This window comes from Stegostoma tigrinum, chromosome 12, assembly GCF_030684315.1.
Source record: "Stegostoma tigrinum isolate sSteTig4 chromosome 12, sSteTig4.hap1, whole genome shotgun sequence".
Taxonomy (NCBI): domain Eukaryota; kingdom Metazoa; phylum Chordata; class Chondrichthyes; order Orectolobiformes; family Stegostomatidae; genus Stegostoma; species Stegostoma tigrinum.
Window position 1 is genome coordinate 31,904,874 of NC_081365.1, and position 25,947 is coordinate 31,930,820.

General features: G+C 40.6%; 1 protein-coding gene across 3 annotated transcripts in view; it reads left to right on the plus strand.

The window, feature by feature from the left end:
• The window catches only part of LOC125456993 (HMG box transcription factor BBX), a 204,915-nt gene that overhangs the window by 137,937 nt on the left and 41,031 nt on the right, over positions 1-25,947 (plus strand). For all 3 annotated transcript variants that reach the window (XM_048540663.2, XM_059650266.1, XM_048540664.2), the window contains 3 exons: positions 1,948-2,190; positions 19,210-19,408; positions 22,908-22,975. In XM_048540663.2, coding sequence (XP_048396620.1) covers positions 1,948-2,190; positions 19,210-19,408; positions 22,908-22,975 — 510 coding nt within the window. The remainder of the gene's footprint in view (positions 1-1,947; positions 2,191-19,209; positions 19,409-22,907; positions 22,976-25,947) is intronic.

A 25,947-nucleotide genomic window follows, 5' to 3' on the forward strand; every position in this document is an offset into this window, starting at 1 on the left:
TATGAATACTTAAAGAAGTTATAACTCAGTTAAGCAGAAAAAAAGATATTTGTTTACCTTTTTCTGCATTATCCATTAGCCATTTTTAACGTTGTTAGCTATTCAGTTTTTCTGTGCCTATTCTAAGTGATTCATTTTCTGTGTCCATTCCTATTTCTATCAACGTAACCATTTAATCTCCTTAGCCTCTCCGGTTTCCTCCAATCATCCCTGGGCTTCTACTTTGACAGACAAACAATTGCTCTGTGATATCTTCTACAAACAGGAGTCAGCGTTCACTTGTATATTGAACAGCCTGCTGCCATGACCGTCATTGATTCCAAAGTTGTTTCAGTTCTTTCAGACTGTGGCTCTGATAAAAGGTCTTGAATGACTTGTAATTTTCTCTGCTTTAACATTGTCAAACTAATCTCCAGCACATGCAAGCCTCTCGCACAGTTTCCATCAGCCTCCCTAGTTGTCCACATGGGCAGCCTTCACTTTTTGACCCCCATTAGTTAATCAGGATGCTCTCATCAGTGTAGGATCATAATTTTTTATAGATAGGAAGATCATTTACACTGTTTATTTCGAGCAGAATATTCTACTTTCCCTTCAGCTCTTTGTAATTAATCAAGGCCCATTAGCTGCCATCATGGGTTTAAATTTATGACCCCTGAGTATTCGCCTGGGTCCAGAGGTTAACAATTCAGTGACACCACCATCTCTCCCTAAGTTCATAACTTAGTCTGCATGTTTACTGAGCTCCAGAAGGAGCTGATACAAGGAACTTCGACAAGAATCATGCACACACACATGCACACCTTTTCCTTGATACAAGTTCTAACAAATCTCCTCGTTCTTTGTCATCTGAAGTGAGAATGCTGGGATTTGACTATCTTTTAATCACGCACCTATCATCAAATTGTTGAACTGACTGTTCGTTTGTGAATCCAAATAGACCATTGTTTTAGCACCCCAATCCAAACCTTCAAAAGAATATTGATATAGCTCTAGCCATCTTGAGACCAATTCATTCACTTTTCTGACACCGCCACACCCTTATATGTTCAGCTCTAGAGCCTATTCTTAGCAGATCTTGTATCCAGATATGTTACAGGCACAGTTAGGGAACAAGCTATTTGCTTAACCATTAACTACTTAAATTGAGGAAGCACGCTTTCATAACTCCTGGCCTACCTCCTGAACTACTGTCATGGGTGAAGCCTATGGAGCAGCGAGGTCCAACATTGGCTTTCACAATTAACATTTAACATTGTACATGTTCTTCCGATATAACACTGAAGTTACATAATTTTGTAAGAGAATGCATGACACCATTTCATGCCAATTTAGAGGAGAGGTTAGATGTCAATCTGTGTTCTGCAAATGGGATCAAAGCTGAAACAGGCTTACAGACATGGTCTACCTGATCTAAACATGCTATTGTCCTTGTTCTTGCAGTGAGGGTCTATATGTTTCAATTTGGGTGGTCAAGGATTACATTCCAACTCACTTGCATCAATAGAGCAAGTTTGATTAAATTAGAAACCAAATTCGTTCTTAAAGCTGATATTATTTTAAGTAATTAGGCAAATAAATCGACTTGTTATTGTATGCCTTAATATATAGTTATATATGGAAGCTTGCTGAGTAATCGCATTTCAAACAATCATCAGTATATTGGATTTTCTGTAAGTACACTTATGCATGAGTTCACAGAGGAGAAAAGATATGGAAAATAAGGAAATCAATTAATATATCTACAGTAATAAAATCTTCTTAATGTGAGCTAATGTCATTTCAGCATGAGGATTGCTCTTTACAAGGAGACCTGTGTTCCTTTATGTAACATGCCACCCTTCAAATCAAGTACCAATATGAAACTGAAGACTTTTTTTAGCAGTAAAATGAATTTTGTTTTCTTCGTCAAATATATTTCCATGCGTCTTTACGTTTTTATTACAGGAAACTTTGCTGAACACCGAGGGTCTTGAACATGAGGCAGATGAAACAGAAGATGATGACTCCTCTGAACAGCGAGCTCGCAGGCCGATGAATGCATTTCTTTTGTTCTGCAAACGTCATCGTTCTCTGGTTCGTCAGCAACATCCTCGCCTAGACAATCGTGGTGCAACCAAAATACTGGCTGACTGGTGGTCTGTTTTAGATCCAAAGGAGAAACAAAAGTACACTGACCTGGCAAAGGAGGTGAGGCAGCGTAGCTGTATTTCAGTGTCAACTGTGTGACAGTTGTCTGTGAAATTAGCTCCATCTCTTACATAAAGCAGGTGATCTTTGAATTAAGGCGCTCAAATCTTAAAGTTGAAAGTAAATTGTACCTTGACAAAAACAACTTACTGGAGAGAAAGCAGCTTTAACATTTCAAGCCTAATGACCATTCTTCAAATCTGCTTCATTCTGCAGCATCTACAGTCCTTTGTTTTATAGTACTTTGACTGCATTTATATCATTGATAATTGTTATTTATAGGATTTTTCTGTAGGTTTCTAAATATTTTAATTGTGGAAACAATTAAGTAAATATTTAACATTACTGAAATGAATATTCAAGAATTTGTCTACACGTTTCCATCTGCGTAGGTCTCTTCTACATTTATTGGAAACTCTAACAACTTGCCAGCCATTTTTAAACAAAAAACTCGCACTCTGGAAAGAGATCTAATGTACTTTTTATCTATAATATTTCTCTATCAGGTTCTTGAGTAGATTTGGAGCTTGGGTTGTGGATGCTGTGGTTGAATTGCTCACCAAGCAGGTTTGTTGGTTTGCAGATGTTTCATTCCCCTGCTGGGTGACATCATCAGTGCAGCCTCCGATGAAGCGCTGTTGTGTTTTCCTGCCTGGCATTTAAACTCTGGGGTCCATTGGATTTGATTACCTCATTTCCAGTTTTCCTTTGCATTGGTGTATGAATAGGGTCTAGTTCTATGTGTTTGTTGATGGCCTTCTTGGTGGAGACCCAGGCCTGTAGGAATTCCCATGCTCTCTCTGTTCGGCCTGTCCTAGGACCCAGGTGTTGTCCCAGTTGAACTGATGGTTCTCCTTATCTGTGTGAATGGAGATAAGTGAGTGTTGGTTGTGTCTTTTTGTTGCTGGTTGGTAGTCGTGTACTCTTGTGGCCAATTTTCTTCCCGTCTGTCCAATATAATGTTTATCGCAGTCCTTGCTTGGGATTTTGTATCTTACATTAGTTCTGTCCATTAGTGGGTAAGGGGTCTTTGGTTCGAGTTAGCAGTTGGCGTGGGTTTGTGTGTTACTGTGATTCCCAATGGTTGTTGGAATTTTGTGGTCAGTTCAGATATATTCTTGATGTATCGTAGCATGATGAGTGTGTTAGGGTGTGCAGTATCTTCCTGTTGTTCATGCGATAACATCATTTGTTCAGGTGTCCATTGTCCTTAACTACCCTGGTGGAGGTACTCCTCTTCATCTTGGTGTATGCCGGGTTGCTACAGTGCATTGCCGCCCATTTAAATAGTGTTTTCACGCAACTTCATTTGTCGGTGTTGGGGTGGTTACTGTTGAAATTCACTACTTGGTCAGTGTGTGTGGCTTTTCCGCGTACCTTCATCAGGAGTTCCCCGTTGGCCCTGCGTTCTACCATGACATCCAGGAATGGGAGTTGTTTGTTCTTTTCCTTTTCTTTGTGCTGAATTTGATGCTGGTGAGAGTGTTGTTTATTTGTTGGTGTGTCTCCTCTAGTTTGGTCTGTTTGATGATGATGCAAGTGTCGTCCATGTACCAGACCCATAGTTTGGGTTGGAGTTGTGGAAGGGCCATCGAGTCTCAAAAGTGTGCCCCTTCCACAAATCCAACCCAAACTATGGGTCTGGTACATGGACGACACTTGCATCATCATCAAACAGACCAAACTAGAGGAGACACACCAACAAATAAGCAACACTCTCACCAGCATCAAATTCACCAGGGAAGTGCAAAAGAATGAACAAATCCCATTCCTGGATGTCATGGAAGAACACAGACCAATGGGGATTTCCTGATGAAGGTACACAGAAGAGCCACACGCACTGAACAAGTACTGAATTTCAACAGTAACCACCCCAACACCCACAAATGAGGTAGCGTGAAAACACTATTCAAATGGGCGGCAATGCACTGTAACAACCCGGCATACACCAAAATGAAGACGAGTACCTCCACCAGGGTATTTAAGGACAATGGATACACAAACCATGGAGCCATGATGCCTATCGCATGATAGACAACAGAAAGATACCACATTCCCTAACACACTCATCATGCTACCATACCTAAAGAACATGTCTGAACTGACCACAAGATTCCTACAACCATTAGGTATCAGACTAGCACGTCAACCCTACGCCAACTGCTAACTTGAGCCAAAGACCCCTTACCCTCTATGGACAGAACCAACATAATATACAAAATTCCATGCAAGGCCTGCGGCAAACATTACATTGGACAGACAGGAAGCAAATTGGCCACGACAGTGCATGAACGCCAACTAGCAACAAAAAGATACGACCAATACTCACTCATCCCCATTCATTCAGATAAGGAAAACCACCAGTTCGATTGGTCCAAAACAAGGATCCTAGGACAGTCCAAACAGAGACAAACACAGGAATTCCTAGAGGGCTGGTTCTCCACCAAGAAGGCCATCAACAAACACATAGAACTAGGCCTTGTATATACACCACTGTGAAGGAAAATCGGAAATGAGGTAATCAAATCCAGCGGACTCCAGGCTCCAGGCGGGAAAACACAACAGCACTTCATCGGAGGCTGCACAAATGATGTCACCCAGCAGAGTAATGAAATATCTGTGAACCGGCGAACCAACCACAGTATACCTCTATCAGTAACAGATGCATTCTGTCGGAATTCTCTTCACAGTGTTACTGGCATCTGGATTGAGGAACTGATGTATCTCTAACCACTTTGCAAATGTTGGTCCAGCTTTCAGTGTAAGAAGCATCATTATTAAAGCATAAATTGGACAGCGACTTCTGGTGATAGGTGTGGTAATCAGAAGTTGCTGGTTTGAGTTGTTCTGCTGCTCAACCTTCATATAGCAGTGTCTTGTGGAGAGGCTCAATATTTTAAAATATATGAAGTTGGTGTAGCACCCACTTGATATCCACTACACTTGCCAAGAAATGAGAGCTTCTCTGTGGTAATGTAAATCAAGTTTTAATTTGTGTAATTAATCTGAATTACAGCAGAATATCATCTCTGGCAATACATATTAATTTCAAAAGTATGATGTATTAATCCTCTAGATTTTAATAATTTTTTTAAAAAATAAAATGTTTATTACTTAACTTTCTAAACTTTTTTCTTTCTGTTGCTTTTATTTCTCTGCTTACGCTTTATTCCCCTTTCTTCATTTCATTTTCCAATTTTAAGTTGACTGAAGAATTCTAAGTTTGACTTCATGATTCAGACTTCCATGCTCAGTAAAGGTTCTTCAGTCTGACTGGTTAAGGAGTTGCTTGCTGTTTTTACGTAGGTTTCGGATCCTCTGTGAAGGGTAACATGCTCTTTTGTGTTATTAATTGCTGCAACTTCCATAATAAAAACCTTTTGAATTTCGTTAGGTAAGTGTAGTGGATGTTGAGCACCGTCCTTTCAGCACTGCTGAATCTGGACCAAATAGAAGATGAATCAAAGAGTAAATATTTTACATCTCCCGTATGTAACTGTCTTGGTTTATTGAAGTAACTAGATACTATGATTTAGATTATGTCGATCTGTGTAATGACAGATGTGCTCTACTGAATGTTACACTAAGTATTCATAAGTCCACTACCGTACATGTATATAAAAACAGTCATGACATAATACTCTCAATTAGCACTTCTCAAAAGTGATTTTAAGTGTCATAAGGACATTACTCATTCACTTCTTCTGACGTACAAGTTATCTAGTTGATAGAATACTTAACCCTCCCTGCAATGGATACACTGGATGAGCAGGCAGTTAAAACTGCACAGGTTCATTTCCAGCCTGTTACGGCAGTATGAATGGCGGCTGATTCAAATCCTTGTTGCTAATGGGCTTTTGCATTTTAATGTACTCTCTTGGCAGTTAGCAATGCCGCTTACTCAAAGCTAGCAGGATCTTTTTTGCAATATGCACGTCAAGACTCGATAACACCATTGAGATTCAATCGCTAGATTAAACTGAGCGGAAGCCACAGTAAGGTCCTTCCAGGTTGACCTGGAAAGAAAATGATCAGGGTTATAAGAGTAAGCTGTTTCAGGAAAAAAACCTGTTCATATATTATAAAATATATTTCATTGCTATGACATTACAAAAAAAAAGTGATTAACGTTGTGTAATTGAGATGCATGAAAGTGGCTTGGTCCTAGAGACGACCTCGTTTCAATTTTTTTCCAGCTTCTTCAAATTATGTCCAAGGTTTCAAAGGGCTGTTTAGAAATAATCTGTCATCATCCATGTAATGATAAAGATGCAGGTGTTTATCTTTGTTATTTTCCTATCGAGAGAGGGTCTTTCTGCCCCCGATGTACAATGTGCTGAATATGTATATTCTAACACTGCTCGCTGTACATAACTAGTTTTACCTAGACAAATGAAGTTTTTTAAGCTACTGATTTTAATCCGTGGTATCCTATGACTAATGACAAGTAAAAAGTCTATCAAATGAAGACAGCTTTTTACCCTTTTGGTTTTTGGCATCTCTCCAGACATGGCCCACACCAAATATGTAACAGTATTACTACAGGATTCGTCGTGTCATTGTTACATTAACCCTACTTGCCCCTTTAGTACATTTATCGTTTGGCAATAAAAACTGCCTTGAAAATGTATAGTCTTAGTTATCAGCTGGCCCATCTGTGGGGCACATGAGTGTGGTGAAATTAACAGCAGTGTTAAAAGTAGTGAACGGCACTCCATTTGCTTGTGCAAATTGAAGTGATAAACCTAAATTTCAGTAGCACTGGGATGTTGTGGTTGCGGCTGGTATCAATATGTCACCTTAGTTACAATGTTTGTATAATTTATGTTGCTCAGTGCTATTTATAGATTCATGGAATGATACAACATAAAAGAAGACCATTCAACTTGTTGTTCCAATGCAGGCTGTTTGGAAGCTCCTTCCAATTAATATCAGTTCCCTTCCTCATTCCCCACAAGCCTGTTTTTTTTTAAACCTTCAAGCATTTATCTAATATTCTTTTGAATGTTATCATTGAATCTGCACCTACCATCCTTTCAGACTGTAATTCCAGATCCCAGCAACTCACGGTGTAAAATAAATAAATATTTCCACGTGCCGCCTCTTGTCCATTTGCTAATTATGTTGAATTCTGTGTCCTCTGGTTACTGACCTTTCTGCCCCTAGAAACAGCTTCTCCTTATTTATCCTCTATGGATATGCGTAATCTGAAGTAAGATTAGAAACTCAGCAGGTTTGGCAGCATCTGTGGAGAGAAAGCGAAGTTAACATTTTGAGTCCAGTGACTTCCTCAAAGGAAGTGCTTCTTCAGGGATGCTTCCAGGCCTGTTAAGTTTCTCCAGCAATTTTTGCTTTTGCTTCGGATTTCGAGTATGCTGAAAATAAAAAATGCTGGAAACTGTTCTGGTGGCACCTGCAGATGGAAAAAGAGTGCATAATTCAGATCGGCGACCAGCTCTGTTGAAAGGTCATTGACCAGAATATTAACCTTGATGCTAATCTCTACAGATCCTGTCAGATTTGCTGAGTGTTTGGTTCATATTGCCTCTTCTAATTGTTCCTACTAAAATTATTCACTTCAGATTTCTAGGTCAAATGTCATCTGTCATGTGTTTATCCAGTTCACTATTCTGTTTTTGATCTCATTAGATCAGTTACTGTTCTCTTCATTGCTCATTATACATGCAAATTCCCTGTTATCTCAGGTTTTGAAATCATGCCCTCTGTACATATCAAAAGGAACAATACTGCTGACAGTCGACTAAAGGGTCTGTTTCTGTGCTGTATGACTCTGATCCTTGAGAAACACCACTGTATTGTTTATCTTGTCTGAAAAACATCTGTAAATCACTACTCACTGGTTTGTGTCCATTTGCCAATCTTTCAGCCGTGCTGTCACTATCGTTTTAATGTTGCTCTCAAGTCCATATTCTCAAGTATTTTATCAAATGCATTTTGAAAGACTATGTGCATATCATCAACTGTGTGACTCTCGCCAAATTCCACTTTCATCAAAGAGCTCAATCAATTTAATTCTAACAAATCCTCACTAGCTTTCATCTATTAGCTCCTGCTTTTTCAAGCTTGATGCTTTCTGATTTTGGCTGTACATTATCTCTTGCAAGTGGTCACATCCTATCATGTGACCTGGCTTTCTCCACCTGGCCTTGTCTGTAGCATAGCCAAAAGATGCTAGTGACACCTGCATCCTGTGAAAGATGCAGAAAACAAAGCTATTATGTCATATTCTTGATAATTAAATAATGTTGAATGCCAGCCAGCACTAAGTTTCAGGTTTATTATGACCAGAATGTCTTTAATCTAAAATGTACTCATTTGTGCAGGTCCAACTTTTCATCTCAATTTTGATTTCTGCCTACTAGACCTTTTTTAAACAATTTTGTGCAGTTGACTTGCAATAATCCAATAATGCCCAGCTCCCTTTCCCTCAACCTGCTGGAACTGAAAAATAGTCCTGGAGCAGAATTGTTATTTGTGCAGCTACATATGGAGCTGAGCTGAAAAGTGGGAAGAACTACTGGGTTTCACCTTCCAGGTGCCATATTTAAAAAATTCCTGACTAGCACTGACACTCTGCACCCCAGGACCAGAGGATGCTCATAAAAGAAATGAGATTCTGCTTCCCAGGGATGGCAAGAAGAGGCTTCAAGAGTTACTAATACAGCCTGGGTGGTGATGGTTGCATTGGTCAGTGTCTTTGGCGACCAGAGGAATGACCTGTGTGTCGCAAGAGGATGGCTGATGTGCTGTGCTTCGCCAGGGTAAAAGCTACTTTTTCCTTAATTTTTCATTCTCCTGTGAGTATGAGTTAGCATTGTAAGTTTGCCACTGCACAAACAAGATTGGGTGCTAGACATCTCCAGCACATGCTTCACATGCAATCACTGGCAGTCAATGCAATGCAGCTACTAGTGTTGCAATTCCTGCTTCACAGTGGTACTGCTTCTCACGGATCTGCCAGGACGTTCTCGGAGAACAGAAGATGAGCTCCAGTATTCTTAAACCCGCACTCCACCAGCTCATTAATCTTTCATTGCACCCAGGAAAACGTACACATTATGCAGCTTTTTACCAAAGGCTTGCATGGGGAAGGACACCAACAAGAAATATCGCTTTAGGATGAATGAGCTGTACAATTATCAGGCGCGCACACATCATGTAGAGCTTTGTTGATCTCTGTCAACCCTAACCCTTTAACCACACTGAAACTCCTCTCATTCAGAAGCCTTTAATTTTCAACTTTCCATTTAAGACATTCTTCCTACAGTAACACAGCTGGACAATCGCAGCTTCAGCAATTGAGATCTCTGTCTGTAGCTATCAATGCACATAAAACACTCACATACCAATGGTAATGTCTGTTCATGTTTCTTACCTGCAAGGGATAAAAGTGCTGAACCAGTGAAAATGCTCACAGATGCGGCTCAAGTGGGTGCCTAACGTAAGAGCCCTCGCCACTTTCCAGCAGCAGACTCCTGAGCTGGAAAGAGAGCAAGGTGAATATAATCTGTGTAGAATAGGAAATTAGATATGTGCAGTCACCTTAGGGGGTGTTCCTCCAAGCAGCTACTTCCAGCTATCCATCAAGCAGAAACATCTTAATAAAATGTTGGGTAAGGGTGGCACCTCACAACGAGCACATCTTTGTCTTCCTCTGCAGCCTCCAGTTTACAGACTGAAGCAAGGGTCAGACAAAGGAGACAATGAGCTCTCAGAGCCATCTCTTTGAGCTCTACTGAATACTCCTCTGAGCAGGAACAGCCATGAGCCTCAGAAAGCCCTGTCAAGGCACTCCACCTCACCATACACCACTGCAGCGACATTTGTCTCGATGGGTAATGGATGGAGAGTACACTTGCATTCTGGTGAGCACAGTGTGAGCACAAACCTGCAGCTAGCGGGGGAAGAAATGACTGAAATTTCTGACACTGAGGACAGCTGGAGAACAGGCATCCGCTGCACCCACTACAGGCCTCTGGACTTGGCCATTAATGGTTAGATGGGGATGCAGAGGCAAACAGGGGCAATGTCTGGCAGAAGTTACAGTAATCATTGTTTAGACTGGAACAAAGCGCAGAGGATTCTGCCCAAGGTCTGTACGCTGTCATGGCTTCATCAGGAGAGCAAGGCTGTCTCTGTGGGGAAACAGGACCAACAGGAAGAACAGCATCTGCCAATCTGTGGGGCTCGGGCCATCACCCCATTGCTTGACTCATAGGTGCATTCATTTGCTGGCTTGGTGAGAGGAAGCTAAGTGACTTTGACCAACCTCCAGATGTCCCCTCCCCTCGAGAGGTGAGATGGGGTGCCAGTGTGCACTGACTGGGAGGAAGAGTGCCAGAGAATCTGGGCGCTAGAGGTCTCCTGCTGTACCAAATCCTCTCCCGTAATGGACCCAGGGCATCAGCAGGCTTCCTTGAGCTCAGCTGTGACTCCTGATGTGGCACCACAAAGTAGTGTTAAAATGAGAAATAGTAATGAATGTTTAAGTAGTTTGGATGTCTGGGTGTCAGCCTTCACATTTGGAGTACTGTGTACAGTTCTGGTCGCCACATTACCAAAAGGATGTGGATGCTTTGGAGAGGGTGCAGAGGAGGTTCACCAGGATGTTGCCTGGTATGGAGGGTGCTAGCTATGAAGAAAGGTTGAATAGGTTAGGATTATTTTCACTAGAAAGACGGAGATTGAGGGGGACCTGATTGAGGTCTGCAAAATCATGAGGGGTATAGACAGGGTGGATAGCAAAAAGCTTTTTCCCAGAGTGGGGGGCTCAATTACTAGGGGTCATGAGTTCACAGTGAGAGGAGGAAAGTTTAAGGGAGATATGCGTGGAAAGTTCTTTACACAGATGGTGGTGGGCGCCTGGAACGCGTTGCCAGCGGAGGTGGTAGACGCAGACACGTTAGTGTCTTTGAAGATATATTTGGACAGGTACATGGATGGGCAGGGAGCAAATGGACACAGACCCTTAGAAAATAGATGACAGGTTAGACAGAGGATCTTGATCGGCGCAGGTTTGGAGGGCCGAAGGGCCTGTTCCTGTGCTGTAGGTTTCTTTGTTTCTTTGTTTTGTTTCTAATAAAACACTTTCAGTGGTCTTGTTAAATTTCAAGACTGCTAACTGTAGGTGGCTTCATTGTAAATCTGCTTGAGGAGTTACAGTGACCCTGCATGGCTTTCTTCATGCCCACTGTGGTGATGTTTCTATTTATGACGCAGAATTTCCTGTCTCTGAAAGATCAGCCAAACACAAGTGTGCTGCCTTCCTCCCCAGAGTGAGCTTGTGCCAGTGCTATTAACTTTAGTGGAGCCTGGGAACCCCTCATTTCATGAGTCTCCATTTTACCAGAGACAGCAGTCCTCAATTGAATTAAGACAGTGTTATAACGTGGAGGATGTTGGAATCAGCTGTTTTAATTTTTGAGCTATGGCGATTTAGTTCCCTATATCTGTACTTTAAGGATAAAGGACACTTCTGAGACTGTAATTATGAAAAGAGGAAAATAGATAATACAGAGGAAAATGAAAGAATGTAGAGTTGTCACTGGCACTCCATGTAAAATAACAAATACTGTATTGATTTCAAGTGAAGATGTCACAACATGTGAAATAAGCAAGGTGTATTCATCTATAATGATGTAAGTAAATGGGACCAAACTAGCAGTTTTCTGTGCCTACTCCTATTTTTATAAGTAGCTAGGCAAGTTGTACATGTTTGGTAAAGTGCAGGAAAATGTCACTGTTACAGTGATGTGTTTGGTTGATTTTGCTGTTTAATATTTTCCTCTGCAGACCAGCAGTTTCACTTGTGATATATTAGAATATTGTGTGCCCACACTCATTCAGTTCATTCATTTCTATTGACTGCACTTAAAAGCTAGCTCCTTTAAGTGAATGCATTTATATACGGTGTTTATTTTACAACCAGAGTATGCCAACAACATACAGTGTATTGTGTGATTATCGTAGGTTGAATTTTATGAAGGATGCTGGGGCATTGATTCAGGCTGAAAGGGGATCCTGAGCCTGTACATAGCGGCCCCAGGATCTGCTCAGCAACTTTGTCATAGGTCAGCCCTTAATTGGCTGCTTGGGAGCCCAATCATGTCGCCGATAGCTGTGAAACAACCTCAGAGCCATCAGAAGAGCTGGGTGCTCCTGAGGTATGCAGTAGATGTCAGGCAGGTAAGTTCTAAAAATAAGCTAAATTCCCGAAAAGTTGAGAGCCAGAAGGAAAACCCACCACTGGGGTCTATTGTTGTGTGCTGGAAATCAAGTACCACTACTTGCAGTGTTTTTAAAAAAAAGTATTCAAAATTCCCCGATTTTCCCGTCTGTCAGACCCAGACTGATAGAAAACATGAACTTCATGTACTGAACGTAAATCTAAGAGGCATCTTGATAAATACAGGGAATAGGGGATTCGAATAGTATAGAGGCAGGTTTGTCATTTAGAAAGAAATCGTGTCAGTGCGGTCTTGGTGGGTCAAAGGGCCTGTTCCTGTGCTGTACTATTCTTTTTCCTAATTATTACAAGTAATTAGGCTCTAGCTGCAGATAAACTGTTGTGAGTGGTTGGCATATTAATTAGAACGCTAATCCCCTTGTAAATTGCCCATTACACACACTCAGACCGACAAACAGAATGAAGTATTATTGGACAGAGGGGGGAAAGCTGGGAAAGAAAGTTCTGTAGTCTTTATTCCCAGGCTGTATTGTAGAGGTGTTCTTTATTACTGTTCTGCTGACCAGAACTTTCCTTCAGTCATCGTTCTCTGGGGGCTTCCACTGGTTGGTAATAGGCACAAGGTGGCTGGTGCACTTGTAAACCTTAAACGTGACAGTTTACAACAACACTTGTAGTTAAAATGATTTTCATCACGATTACAGTGAGTTTTGACTGAAGGGAATAGCATGGTGAAAAACTGAACTGCCTATCACAGCCCCGCTCCACCCCCTCTGTGTGTGTGCGTCTCTGTCTCTCACTCTCTTGCTCGCTCTCTCTCTCTCTCTCTCTCTCTCTCTCTCTCTCTCTCTCTCCTCTCTCTCTCTCTCTCTCTCTCGCCTCTCTGTCTCGCGCTCTCTCTGTCTGTCTGTTCTTCTTGCCCCCCACCTAGTTTGTCTCTGATCACTGTCACTGGGAGACCACATCCTTTAGCTGGTGACTTCCGCAGTGGTAGAGGACCGTCCTGCCATTGGGAACACTCTGACTGCCCTGCAAAATGACCATCGGACTAGGTTTTAATTATGTAAATCCTTGAGGCGGAGGACCTTGTCACATCTGGTTTCACATTTGGTAAATGCTCTGTTGACAGAACTGAGTTTGGAAATCAATCTTATCTGAGCTCCTGGGACCTCACTGGCCCTCCCTTGAACTATTAAAGTTCTCAACTGTACTTCTGTAATTATTTATTGGAAATCCTTTCATCATATTTCAAGCTTTAGCTGACCATGTGCACCAAAAATATTTGCTTCACAATTCATTCATGCTATATACTGAAGATTATTTTATTTGAAAGACAGTAGGACAATGTTTCCTCAGCTGTCTGTCAGAATCACTGTGCATATTTTTAAAGGCAGAAAGTGCCACCTTTCCAGTGGTTTAGTTGTCTGTTTCTAGAAACACTGGATTTTTCATAGCAGAGCTAACTGGCTGCCGTGTTGTCCTGCTTGCAGTTAGGCTGAGCTCTCCATTTCCCTGTGCATGCCAGAAATGTGACACAAACATTGTTGGATTGATTATGGCATTTTCCTGTTCTTTAAGAAGGCTAACAATCAGAAGAATAGATGTAAAATTTATGAGACTTGGCTGGAAAGTAAAATTGCAAAATGGGTATGAAAGGAAATTTCTCAAACTTGAAAAATGTGGTGAATGATGTTCAACAGAAGTGTGCATTGGAGGGAAAGAGCCCGGGTTTACGTGAGGGAGATGGCGAGGGAGAGTGCTCTTACTTGATAAATACATGAATTATTTGGCTATGTGTAATGTAACTGTAAATAATGCCAAAGTAAAAATTTGTGGGTAGGATTGTGAAGGACTGCAGAAGAACATATTGATGCAGATTGTAGTGTGCAAGTTTGAAAGATAATTTTGAACTGTGACATCTAGCAAATCAGATTGTTTGGCACTGGAGAAAATGCTTTGACATATCATTTAACCATTGAGGAAACTTTGAGACGTCAAAATTTGTTGCTTGAAGCTGTTTGTAGTACAGGTGCAAAAATCATTTTCATACATTGGGGCAATTAATGCCATTAATTTCCTTAACACAAGCTCCTCTCTAATCTCAGCAGGATGCTGCCAAAGTCCTTGCACATTTTAGGCAGGGAGTGTAACTCACCAGGAAACTTGGGTGCTCAGTGATCTTAGTGAACAAAGTGACAGATCTGAACCATGTTTGTTGGCAACCTGCTGAATGTTTCATCGCCATAGTGTGATTTTGGATCCACAACATGTTGTTCTCTGAAACTGTCCCAGAAACACTTCTATAAATTTATCCTCATGGCTACCTCTGCCAGTATCCTCCTCCAAAGAGGGTTACGTTCATTTATAATTAATGTATTGCCTTTGTTTACAGGCTCTCATTATCTCCTAACTTATTTTCTAATTCTCCATATGGCTTTTGGTAGGGGGCCTATAGACCACTCTTAATAGTGTCATCTTACCTTTTTATTCCACTCCAGTGGATTCTATGTTTTCCAATCTGAGCTCATTTCTTGCTGTAGTACTTTTATTCAACCCCTACCAACAGTGCTACCCACCATCCTTTTGTTCCTGACTGCCCGTTGGAAAATATGCGCACCTCTAAATATTTAGTTCCCAGCTCTGATCTCCTTGTAATGTGTTTCTGCATCAGATCATACTAATTAACTTATATTTGTGCCATTAATTTTGTTCTGAATGCTACACTCATTCAAGTAAACAGCCATTAGATTTGTCGTTTTACCATATGTTTTTCTCCCTTTTGACCCTATTTACTGTTGTTTTTCAATGTTTGTGTACTAGTGCCGTTTCCTGTCTCACTTGGCTTTTGGTATCCAAATAACTGTCCTGTAATGCTGTCATTTCCTCTTGCTTTGTATGCCTACATGCCTCCTATCCCAAACCCTCTTCCTACCACCCCCCACCCCCACCCCCACCCTCACCCTCACCACCACCACCAAACTCCGGTTAATTTAAAGCCCTCTCAGCAGCCCACCATATTTGATTTGCCAGGACGCTGATCCCAGCACTGTTCAATTTAAAGCCCATCCCACCATTCCCAATCATGGCTAATCATCTGCTTCAATGCTATGTCCCCATGCCGTCCCTGAAACCCTTTGTCATTGGAAAAGCTGCATTGGAACTTCATGAATGACTGAGCTTCCACAGGCCTTTGGGGTAGGGAATTCTACTGACTCACCACCCTTGACTGAAGACAGTTGTCCTCATCTGAAACTTCCCTACCACTGAAGTTAAACTGATGTGACAAATGGACGCTTGAATAATAATAATTTCATGAGGACATAGCATGGTTTTGTGAATGGGGAATCCTGTTTGGCAAACCTGTTGGGAAGTTTTTGAGGGCATTACTAAAAAAATTGAGAAAGGAGAGTGGATGGATGTAGTATACTTGGATTTTCACTCAGTTAGTCATTTATTCTAGACCACAGAGCGAGGGAAAACATTCTTTCCTGATCTGCTCTATCTGTCCCTTTTAAGAGTTCAAGATGATACACTTGTCGGGCATTCAGGAAAAAGATTATTCTCCCTGGTGGGCAGTTTCACAGGGCTCTTGTGTTCTTTTGATTATTGACTAACAAATCAGGCTAACTCACTAAATGGAACCACTGAAATGGGTATTTTTATCTATGGAATTGCTGATAACCCTTTGATAATAGCCCAGTCATGCGTAGAGGTTTTTATTGAGCTAGCACAACAACCAACTCCAAATTGTGTGTTTCAGCCAGGTTAACTTCAGAGCAATAGACCTGCAAAACCTTTGCAGCTTTCAACCTCAGCAGCATAAATGAAATTGGAGTTCTCAGTGAAATAGAATGTTTCCCCTTTAAAAAGATAATGAGCAATTCATGTCATCAAAGAGGATTTTGAATGATGAATGTGGATTTCTTTTTAACTTGAAAAACGGAGTGAAAATCCAAGTATACTGCATCCATCAACTCTCCTTTCTCAATTTTTTTAGTAATGCCCTCAAAAACTTCCCAACAGGTTTGCCAAACAGGATTCCCCATTCACAAAACCATGCTATGTCCCAATGAAATTATTATTATTCAAGTGTCCATTTGTCACAGCAGTTTAATTTCAGTGATAGGGAAGTTTCTGTATACAATTATTCAGGATAATCGATAGTGTTCACAAGGAAAAAGGTGGGTTGCTTTGGAAGATCAGTATAGTTTTATATGCTGAAATTCTTTGAAGGAATGTAACACATTTAGGAACACGGTTTTAGGTCATGGAATTAAAGAAGACACTTGCAACAAGGGTAGAAAATTGGCTAAGTGACAGAGGACTATGTGTACCGGTCATTGGATATTCTTCAGGCTGGTGAAGGTTTTTTTGTGGAATTCCCCAGGGGTCAGTGTTGGGCCCCTTGCTTTTCCTGATATCATATATTAATAATCTAGATGTTGGTGTGCGGTTTCCAAGTTTCAAGAGAGAAGAAGCATGTGAGAGGATGTGATTGAGGTTTTCAAAATCATGAGGGGACTGGATAAAGTAGATAGGGAGAGGCTGTTCCCACTTGTGAAAGCATAAGAACCTGAAGGCACAGATTTGAAGTGATGTACAAAAGAAGCAAAAACAAGGTGAGAAAAAACTTCTTACACAGTGAGTAATTAAAATATGGAATTCACTGCTTGGAAATTGAGGCATTCAAGAAGGCATCGGATGATTATTTGCATAGAAATATGTGCAAGGCTATGCGGAGAAAGCAGGAGATTGGTGGTAAATAATGATACTCTTCTTAGGGGCTGGTGCAGAAATGATGGGCCAAATGGTCTTTTTCTTTGTAATAACACTTTGATATCTTGTGATTTTAATAGAATCAGAGAATTGTTACAACATACAGTATTTATGCACTGTTTCAAATAGATTCTGGTATCAGTGATGTAAGGCTAATCCAGACCCATAGTGCCCTGTTTTCCCTCTTTTTCTCCTTTCCTATAGCAAGGTGATGTTGTTTAAATTCCACTTTGCAGGAGCCACTCCAGAATCTATAGAATTGTGGAAGATGATGACCAATGCATCCACTAACAACCTCTTTCAAAACTCTGAAGTATGAAGTGTAAGGTTCCAAGGATCAATCAACTTTCATCTCATTAATTTCTTCAATATAACCTTCTTATTAACCTCTTTTAATTCCTTATTCTCTTCAATCCCTTTTGTCTCTAATTGTGAGAGTTTTCGTATTATCTTCAGTGAAGACAGATACCAAGTAATCATTTAGCTTCTCTACCATTTCTCTTTTCACCATCTGTTTGTAATGGACCCCACATTTCTCCTGGCCAAAGGGTTCACTTTACGTATCAATAGAAGCTGTAATAATCTATTTTAAATCAAAGGTAGATGGAAAGAATTTTTTAATAATATAAAGGTGCGATTATTTTTAAATAAAAAGGCAGAGATGGAAATGCATTTTTTATTGACACTTATTTTAAGATCTCCCACTGGCTATTTCTTTATCTTGTGTTTGGGGCATTGTGTGTTTATTTATTCAAGGTGGGAGTCTATTTATTAAAAGAATGCAACTTAATATAACTTAGCAGCCTTTCATTATGAGAAAATGATTCCCTTTGAGGGAAGTTTTTCAAGATAAAAACCCTAAGAAATGTGAGCAGGTGTCTGAAGAAGAATCATTGGACTTGAAACATTAACTCTGGTTTCTGTCATCACAGATGATGCCAGACCTGCTGAGTTTCTCCAGCATTTTCTATTTCTTAATTCAGAAAGGACACATTGGTCAGAGATCAGAAATTTTTTTTTCACAGACTGGGGATTGCAAAGTGAATTATCATACCTGCATGTGTGACCTGGGTTAGTATACTTAATCCCCTGTAATCTGCTTTGAAGTTGGATTGATTCTGTCTTGGCACTTGGAAATTACTGCCTATATTCTGAATCCAGTTGTGAGCAGCTGAAGTACATATACATGCAGGAATAGCGAGTTAATTCAGCTCATTAATTTGAATTCTCCGTCCAAACAAGTTGGGGCAGCACAGTGGTGCAGTGGTTAGCACTGCAGCGTCACAGCACCAAGTACCCAGGTTCGATTCCAGCCTCAGGTAACTGTCTGCGTGGAGTTTGCACATTCTCCCCGTGTCTGCGTGGGTTTCCTCTGGGTGCTCCGGTTTCCTCCCACAGTCCAAAGATCTGCTGACTAGGTGGATTGGCCATGCTAAATTTTTCATAGTGTTCAGGGGTGTGTGTGGGTTATAGGTGGATGAGCCTGGGTGGGATGCTGCAAGGAGCGGTGTGGACTTGTTGGGCCGAAGGGCCTGTTTCCACACTGTAGGGATTCTAATCTAAACCATGCACATCTTGCATAACTACAAACTGTAAAACCTAAGGTGTATTAAGAATCCTGTACCTCAAAAGCCACAATCTCTCAGCTCACTGGAAAGCAACCCCTGGATCGTTGTTTGCTATACATTTTATTTGTTGCTAGTTGTTGGATAATGACTGTTCAAAGTCACAGGTGATTGCAGCCATTAGCATGACACCCAGTAACACGATATAATTGACTCAAAAGACTCAAATGCAATCGACTGTAGGACTGTGCTTACAGTTTAAACGTCTGTCATAAAATGCAGTTGTCATTTTCTAGAGTGCATATGTTTAATAAAATTGCACTCAGGACAATGCTTTCTGAAATTTGTGCTGAGGTTTATCATGATTTGGGAATGTTTCTCTTTTTAGTCAGCAGTGATATGTTATGGATGTTGTAGTTTAATATGCTTTTAGATTATTTCTCTTAACTCCTAATATTATCTTTTCCTTAGTATAAGGATGCCTTTCTGAAGGCTAACCCTGGTTATAAGTGGTGTCCAACAACAAACAAACCACTGAAGAGTTCATCACCAACTGTTACAACAAGAAAGAAGCTCTGGACATTTCCAACAGAAGCCACCAAGGAGTTTCCCATCACCAAGAGGGTGGTAAAGGCTGAGGAAATGCCACAAATCAACTTTGCCATGGCAGGTACTAAATCCCATTGATGATTTACTAAGGTCCATCATTATTTTACCACCTTAGCAACAAAGACATTTTTGTTTAGAGAAAGCAATCCCTTTCAAAATTCCTTTCAGCATCTGCAGTTTCTACTACCCCTTTCAAAGTTAGTTTTTTGTTTAGAACTAAGGTTGTCTCCTCATCCTTAGTTTCTCTCCCTGTCCTCACTGTGTCCTACTCCTTGGGACCTAATGGGTGACTTGCTCCCAGATATTTTTCCAATGGCATTTTGTAAGTAACAATTGACTGTTCTCCATTCTACCTTTTATTTGCTCCGTACTGCTCCATGAATTAATTTATTTGTAGTCTGTCTAATACTTTTTAAAAAGGGAAAATGACGCGCATTATGTGAGTGGTGAATTTCTGTGGGATGAGTTTCTCTCAGCGATATCCTCTGCCCAAATCCTACTCCTGTAAGTGCCCTATTGGAAGCCTGAAGTAATTTGCCTAAAGCAGGGATTATGCACTTTGAATACACTGCTCAGAATTTCCAGATCTTTTGCAACCTACCCTTGGTACCCAATCTTGAGAAAACCACCAAGGTGTCCACTGCATCATAGACGCAAATGTGGCAGCGGCAGCGCGTTGACTTTATAGAAAATTGGACCCAGAGCTCAGTTCACAGGAACCTTTTGTCAACATATGTAGGCACAAATTCCAGGTTTGCTGCTCGCTTCTCCCATTTAATACTTAAGACATGACACCATATTACAAGTGCATAAATGTTTAAGACTAGGACAGTTCCATGCCATTAAAGAGTTAACTTGAGTCAACATTGATATGAGTTTACTTAAATCCTGACTCCTTTTGTAACTTAAAGAATTCCAATCATAGCTGTACTAGCTTCAAGTGTTTAATACAGACATTTAGTGCATTAACACATTGCAGCCATAAAACATGTATGAAACCTATGATAAATTCAGCATTTCATTAAAGATCTCTAAAGCTGTTTCTTCATTTTGTTTTCCTCTTGTTTCCCCCCCTCCAAAAAATCTTTTTAGCATTGCTGAACCAACAAAATTGAATTGGTGGGGAAGCTAAATGATTATTTTATATCTGTTCTCACTGAAGAAGTTACAAAAAGTCTCCCAGAATTAGAGATCCAAGTCACTAAGGAAAATGATGATTTGAAAGAAATTAGTACTAGTAAGAAGGTTGTACTGCAGCAGTGAGTTAGGTCGGAAGTTACTTTGTCCCAGGAATGTTAAAAGAGGTAGCTATAGAGACAGTTGGTACGTTGGTGTTTATTTTCAAAAATTCTGTAGATTTTGGAATGGTCCCTGTGGGTTAGATACTATCAAATGTCACCTCACTATTCAAGAAGTGAGTGAGAAAGAAAATGAGGAACTACAAACAATGTTCCATGTAAGTTGGAGATTGCATATGCACTAATTGACAGGCTGAGGCACTGGATTCTCCTTTGGAAACCACTGCTGTACACGGGTGTCAGAGGTCCATGCAGTGGGAAAAACAGTTGAAAGGAACATTAACTACACACCTGTGAGCCTACCTCCGTAATAGTGAAAATGCTACAATCTATGATCAAGAATGGGATAGACAGATGTTTGATTAATAACAATGTGATTGGACATAATCAGCGTAGATTTGTGGTTGGGAAGTCATGTTTGAGAAAGCTGTTGGAGTTTTTTTGATGATGTTACTTTCAAAATTGATGATGTGAAGTCATTGGATGTGATATACCTGAATTTGGCCTTTGATAAGGTCCCCTACAGGAGGTTGTTTAGTGGCATGGATTAAGGATTGGTTAACAGACAGAGTAGGGACAAACTGCCCATTCACATTGACAGACAATGACTAGTGGGGGCAACGCAAGGATCAGTACTTGTGTTCCAGCTTTCACAATATATATCAATGATTGGATGTGGGGATCAAATCTAATATTTTTAACTTTGTATATGATACGAAGCTAAGTGAGAAAGTACGTTTTGAAGATGATGTAAAGTGGCTTCAGGAGAATTTGTATTAGCTTAGTGAGTGAGCAAGAATATAGCAGCTGGAACATGATGTGGAAAAATGAGAGGTTATCTACTTTAATAGGTGGAACAGACATGTCAAGTATTTATTAAATGGTGAGAGGTTATAAACTGTAGCTATATAAAGGGACTTGGGTGCCCCTGTCAATCAGAAACTGATGGCTAACATGCAGGCGCAGCAAGCTACTAGCAAGGCTAGTGGTATTGTTAGGCTTTATCACAAGATTTAAGTACATGAGAAGTGAAATCCTGCTTTGATTGTACAGGAGCGTGGTTAGACTGCACCTGTGTGCACATTTGGTTTCCTGACCTTAGGAGGAATATTATTGCCAGAGAAGGAATGCAGCAGAGGTTTACCAGACTGTTTCGTGCAATGGCCAGATTTTCTATGAAGAGAGATTGGGCAAACTGGGCCAGTATTGTCCCGAGCTTTAAAGAATAGAAGGTGATCTCATTGAAACCTAAAAAGTGTTTAAAGGGCTAGACAAGGGAAGATATTTCCCTGGTTGCAGAGTTTGAAAGCGGGGCATACAACCTGAAAATAAGGGGAATGCCATTTTGGAACAAGGTGAGTGGATATTTTTTAAAATATTTGGAAGATTGGGAGTCTTTTGAATTCTCAACCCCAGAGAGCTGTGGAAGCTCAGTCTTTGAATAAATTGAAGTACAAGTTTATAGGTTACTGATTACCAAGGGTGTATAGAGTTATATGGATAGTGTAGGTAAAAAGATTGAAAATTTCAATCAGCCAAAATTGCATTAAATAGTAGAACAGCCTCAATGGGCTGAATGGCGTATTCCTGTGCTTTGAATCAGAAAAACTGTTTTGTCAAATGAATCAATTTCAGTGATGTGTACGAAACTTTGGAAATTGACTTACCACCATTTAACAAGGGCAGTTGGAGATTAAATGCTGAACTCGTCATTGACGTCCGTGTCTTTGAAAAGAATAAAAAGATTGGAATCCACACCTTAGCCATTAGTTGCTGCACTGACTTCTTTGTAATCATGAGACAGAAAGTAGAATCTCCCAGAACATGAGAGTACGTTTTCACAAGGTGACCTGTTTATTTTCAGTGACTGTTGTATTATTTATGAATGTCAGATAGCAATCTGTATTTGAAAGCTGTTCCTGATGGGCATCCATGACATGATCTAATCTTGATTTCGCCTGGCGTGTTTTCGTAACGCTTTTCTAACACAGGTAGTGAGATTACAATAATGAGTGACAATTCTGAGCTCAGATTTCCCCCTTCCTATCCACTGACACCCACAACTTTCCTGGCAAAGTTCAGTCAATTGAGTGAAGAATGTAACTTGTGGTCTGTCTTGTCTATGCCCTGCATGGTTGCTGTATTTCTTTACATTAGTGATGTACTTTAGGCCATCAAAGCATTGCTTTGAGATAGAAGGTCATATCAAAATGGAATTACTTAAAGAAAGATTAACAGATGCATATATCTCTTTACTGATAGATCCCACTCAAATGGGAGGACTCAGCATGCTGCTCTTAGCAGGAGAACATGCCTTGACAGCAAAGGAGGTAACTTGATACGATTGACTTTGACATTGTTGTACACACGAACTACTTTTCAAAGTTGGTATTGGAACGTGAGATGGACTAATGTTATTCGTTTCTGCACTTAAGCATACATTGTTGCTGCATTCATTATGCAGTTAGTTTTGCCTTTTAGTCTAAAACTTAAAAATACTGTAAAAACAACTGAAGTGGCTCATGATTCTGAATAATAAAGGGAAACCTTGAATTATGATGGCACAGTTGTTTTACAGATAAATTCACATTAAACAAACTGTGTCCTTGATGATAAACTTGTTGCTCTCAAACATTTCTTGGAAATCTAATTCTAGCTCCGGACAACTCCCTGTCTGCACACTGTTCAACTGTTTCAGTGCGTGCACTACATTTTCCTGCTGTTAAAATTGTGCATCATTTATTTTTAATTTTATTTGCCTAGAGTAGAGCAGTACAGTTCCAATAGGGAGGTGATGGCCTGGTGGTATTATCACTCAGCTATTAATAGTTCCAGATAGTGTCCTGGGGACCTGCATTTGAATCCTGCCATGGGCAGATGGTGGAATTTGAATTGAATAAAATATCTGGGATTAACAGTCTAATGATGACTGTGAATCCATCGTCAATTGTCAGAAAAAACCCAACTGGTTCACTGATGCCCTTTAGGGAAGGAAACTGCTCATCATTAGCTGGTCAGGCCTACATGTGACTCCTGACCCACAGCAATGTGGTTGACGCTTAATTACTCCCTGGACAATTAGGGATGGACAATAAATGCTGCCTAGGCAGCAACGCCCTCACCCTGTGAATGAATAAAGAAAATAAATTAGTAGAGGGTGCTACTTTGTCTTTTTAAAACACTCAGTTTTCAGATGTTGTTTCTCCATTCCACTGCAAGAAACATGCCCTGTTCTTGGAGTTTTTTTTTCCTTTCCTACTAAGAACAGCAGATCTGTCAACACGCAGCAGAAAGATTTGCCACTTTTGAATATTTGCTGGAATTTAAACTCATACTCTATCAATCTTGAAGCTTACTGATATGTGTTTTCAGTAACAAAGAAAATGGAAAAAATTCAATTTGTCAGCAGGTGCTAGGGCAATTGTCTGTGGTTTATGGCCAAACACAGATTGTGCTGAACTCTAGATGTAGCCTCCATTGACTAATACTTTAGGAAAGGTTGTTAAATATTTTCCACTGGAAATGATTTTTCAGTAGCTAACAGAGTCTTCATTTATTCCGGCGGGATTGAGGATACCGGTATAAAATGACAGTATGAATCTGATAGCCTTAACAATATTGTAGTGCTGTCATTATTTATGCAGGTACTCAGGCTAAAACCTTTGCACATCAGTCTCCCTGCCACTCTTTACTACCTAAGATTCAAGGGTATTCAGTACTTTCGAATGGTGGGCATCTAGAAATTCAGAATTGTTTCAAATTTTGGTCTAATTACCAATATTTCATGGTTCAGTCATTTCCTGGGTGTTAGAAAATTTTACTATGACTGAGGTAATTAGAATGCACTGTATCCCTGTTTAATCCCACTATTATGTTGCCTACAACATCACTGGAAAAGAACATGGAACATAGAACAATAGAGCGCAGAACAGGCCCTTCGGCCCTCGATGTTGCGCTGACCTGTGAACTAATCTAAGCCCCTCCCGCTACACTATCCCATCATTACCCATATGCTTGTCCAAGGACCGTATAAATGCCCCTAATGTGGCTGAGTTAACTACATTGGCAGGCAGGGTGTTCCACGCCCTTACCACTCTGAGTAAAGAATCTGCCTCTGACATCTGTCTTAAATCTATCACCCCTCAATTTGTAGCTATGCCCCCTTGTACAAGCTGATGTCATCATCCTCAGAAAAAGACTTTCACTATCCACCCTGTCTAATCCTCTAATCATCTTCTATGTCTCTATTAAATCCCCTCTTAGCCTCCTTCTCTCCAATGAGAACAGACCCAAGTCCCTCAGCCTTTCTTCATAGGGCCTGCGCTCCAGACCAGGCAACATCCTGGTAAATTTCCTCTGCACCTTTTCCAATGCTGCCACATCCTTCCTGTAATGGGGCAACCAGAACTGTACGCAGTATTCCAAATGAGGCCGCACTAGCGTTTTGTACAGTTGCAGCATGACATCATGGCTCTGGAACTCAATCGCTCTACCAATAAAACCTTACACACCGTAAGCCGCCTTAAAAGCACTATCAACCTGGGTGGCAACTTTCAGGGATCTATGTACATGGACATCAAGATCCCTCTGCACATCCACACTACCAAGAATCTTTCCAGTGACTCGGTATTCTGCCTTCCTATTATTCTTCCCAAAGTGAATCACCTCACATTTATCTATATTAAACTCCATTTTCCACCTTTCAGCCCAATTCTGCAGTTTATCCAAGTCTCCCTGCAACCTGCAATATTCTTCCACACTGTCCATCACTCCACTGACTTCTGCAAACTTACTAACCCATCCACCTATGCCTGCGTCCAAGTCGTTTATAAAAATGACAAACAGCAGTGGTCCCAAAACAGATCCCTGAGGCACACCACTAGTAACCGGACTCCAGGCTGAATATTTTCCATCAACCACCACTCGTTGCCTTCTTACAGAAAGCCAGTTTCTAATCCAAACTGCTAAATCTCCCTCAACCCCATGCCTCTGTATTTTCTCCAGTAGCCTACCACGTGGAACCTTATCAAAGGCTTTACTGAAGTCCATGTACACCACGTCAACTGCCCTACCCTCATCCACATGCTTGGTCGCCTTCTCAAAAAACTCAGAGGTTAGTGAGACACGACCTGCCCTTGACGAATCCATGCTGACTATCTCCAATCAAATTGTTGCTTGCTAGATGATTATAAATCCTATCACTTATAATCCTTTCCGAAATTTTTCCTATAACAGATATAACACTCACAGGTCTATAATTGGATAGGATGGATAGAAAGGGGAGTGCGTTTTTAATCAGGGA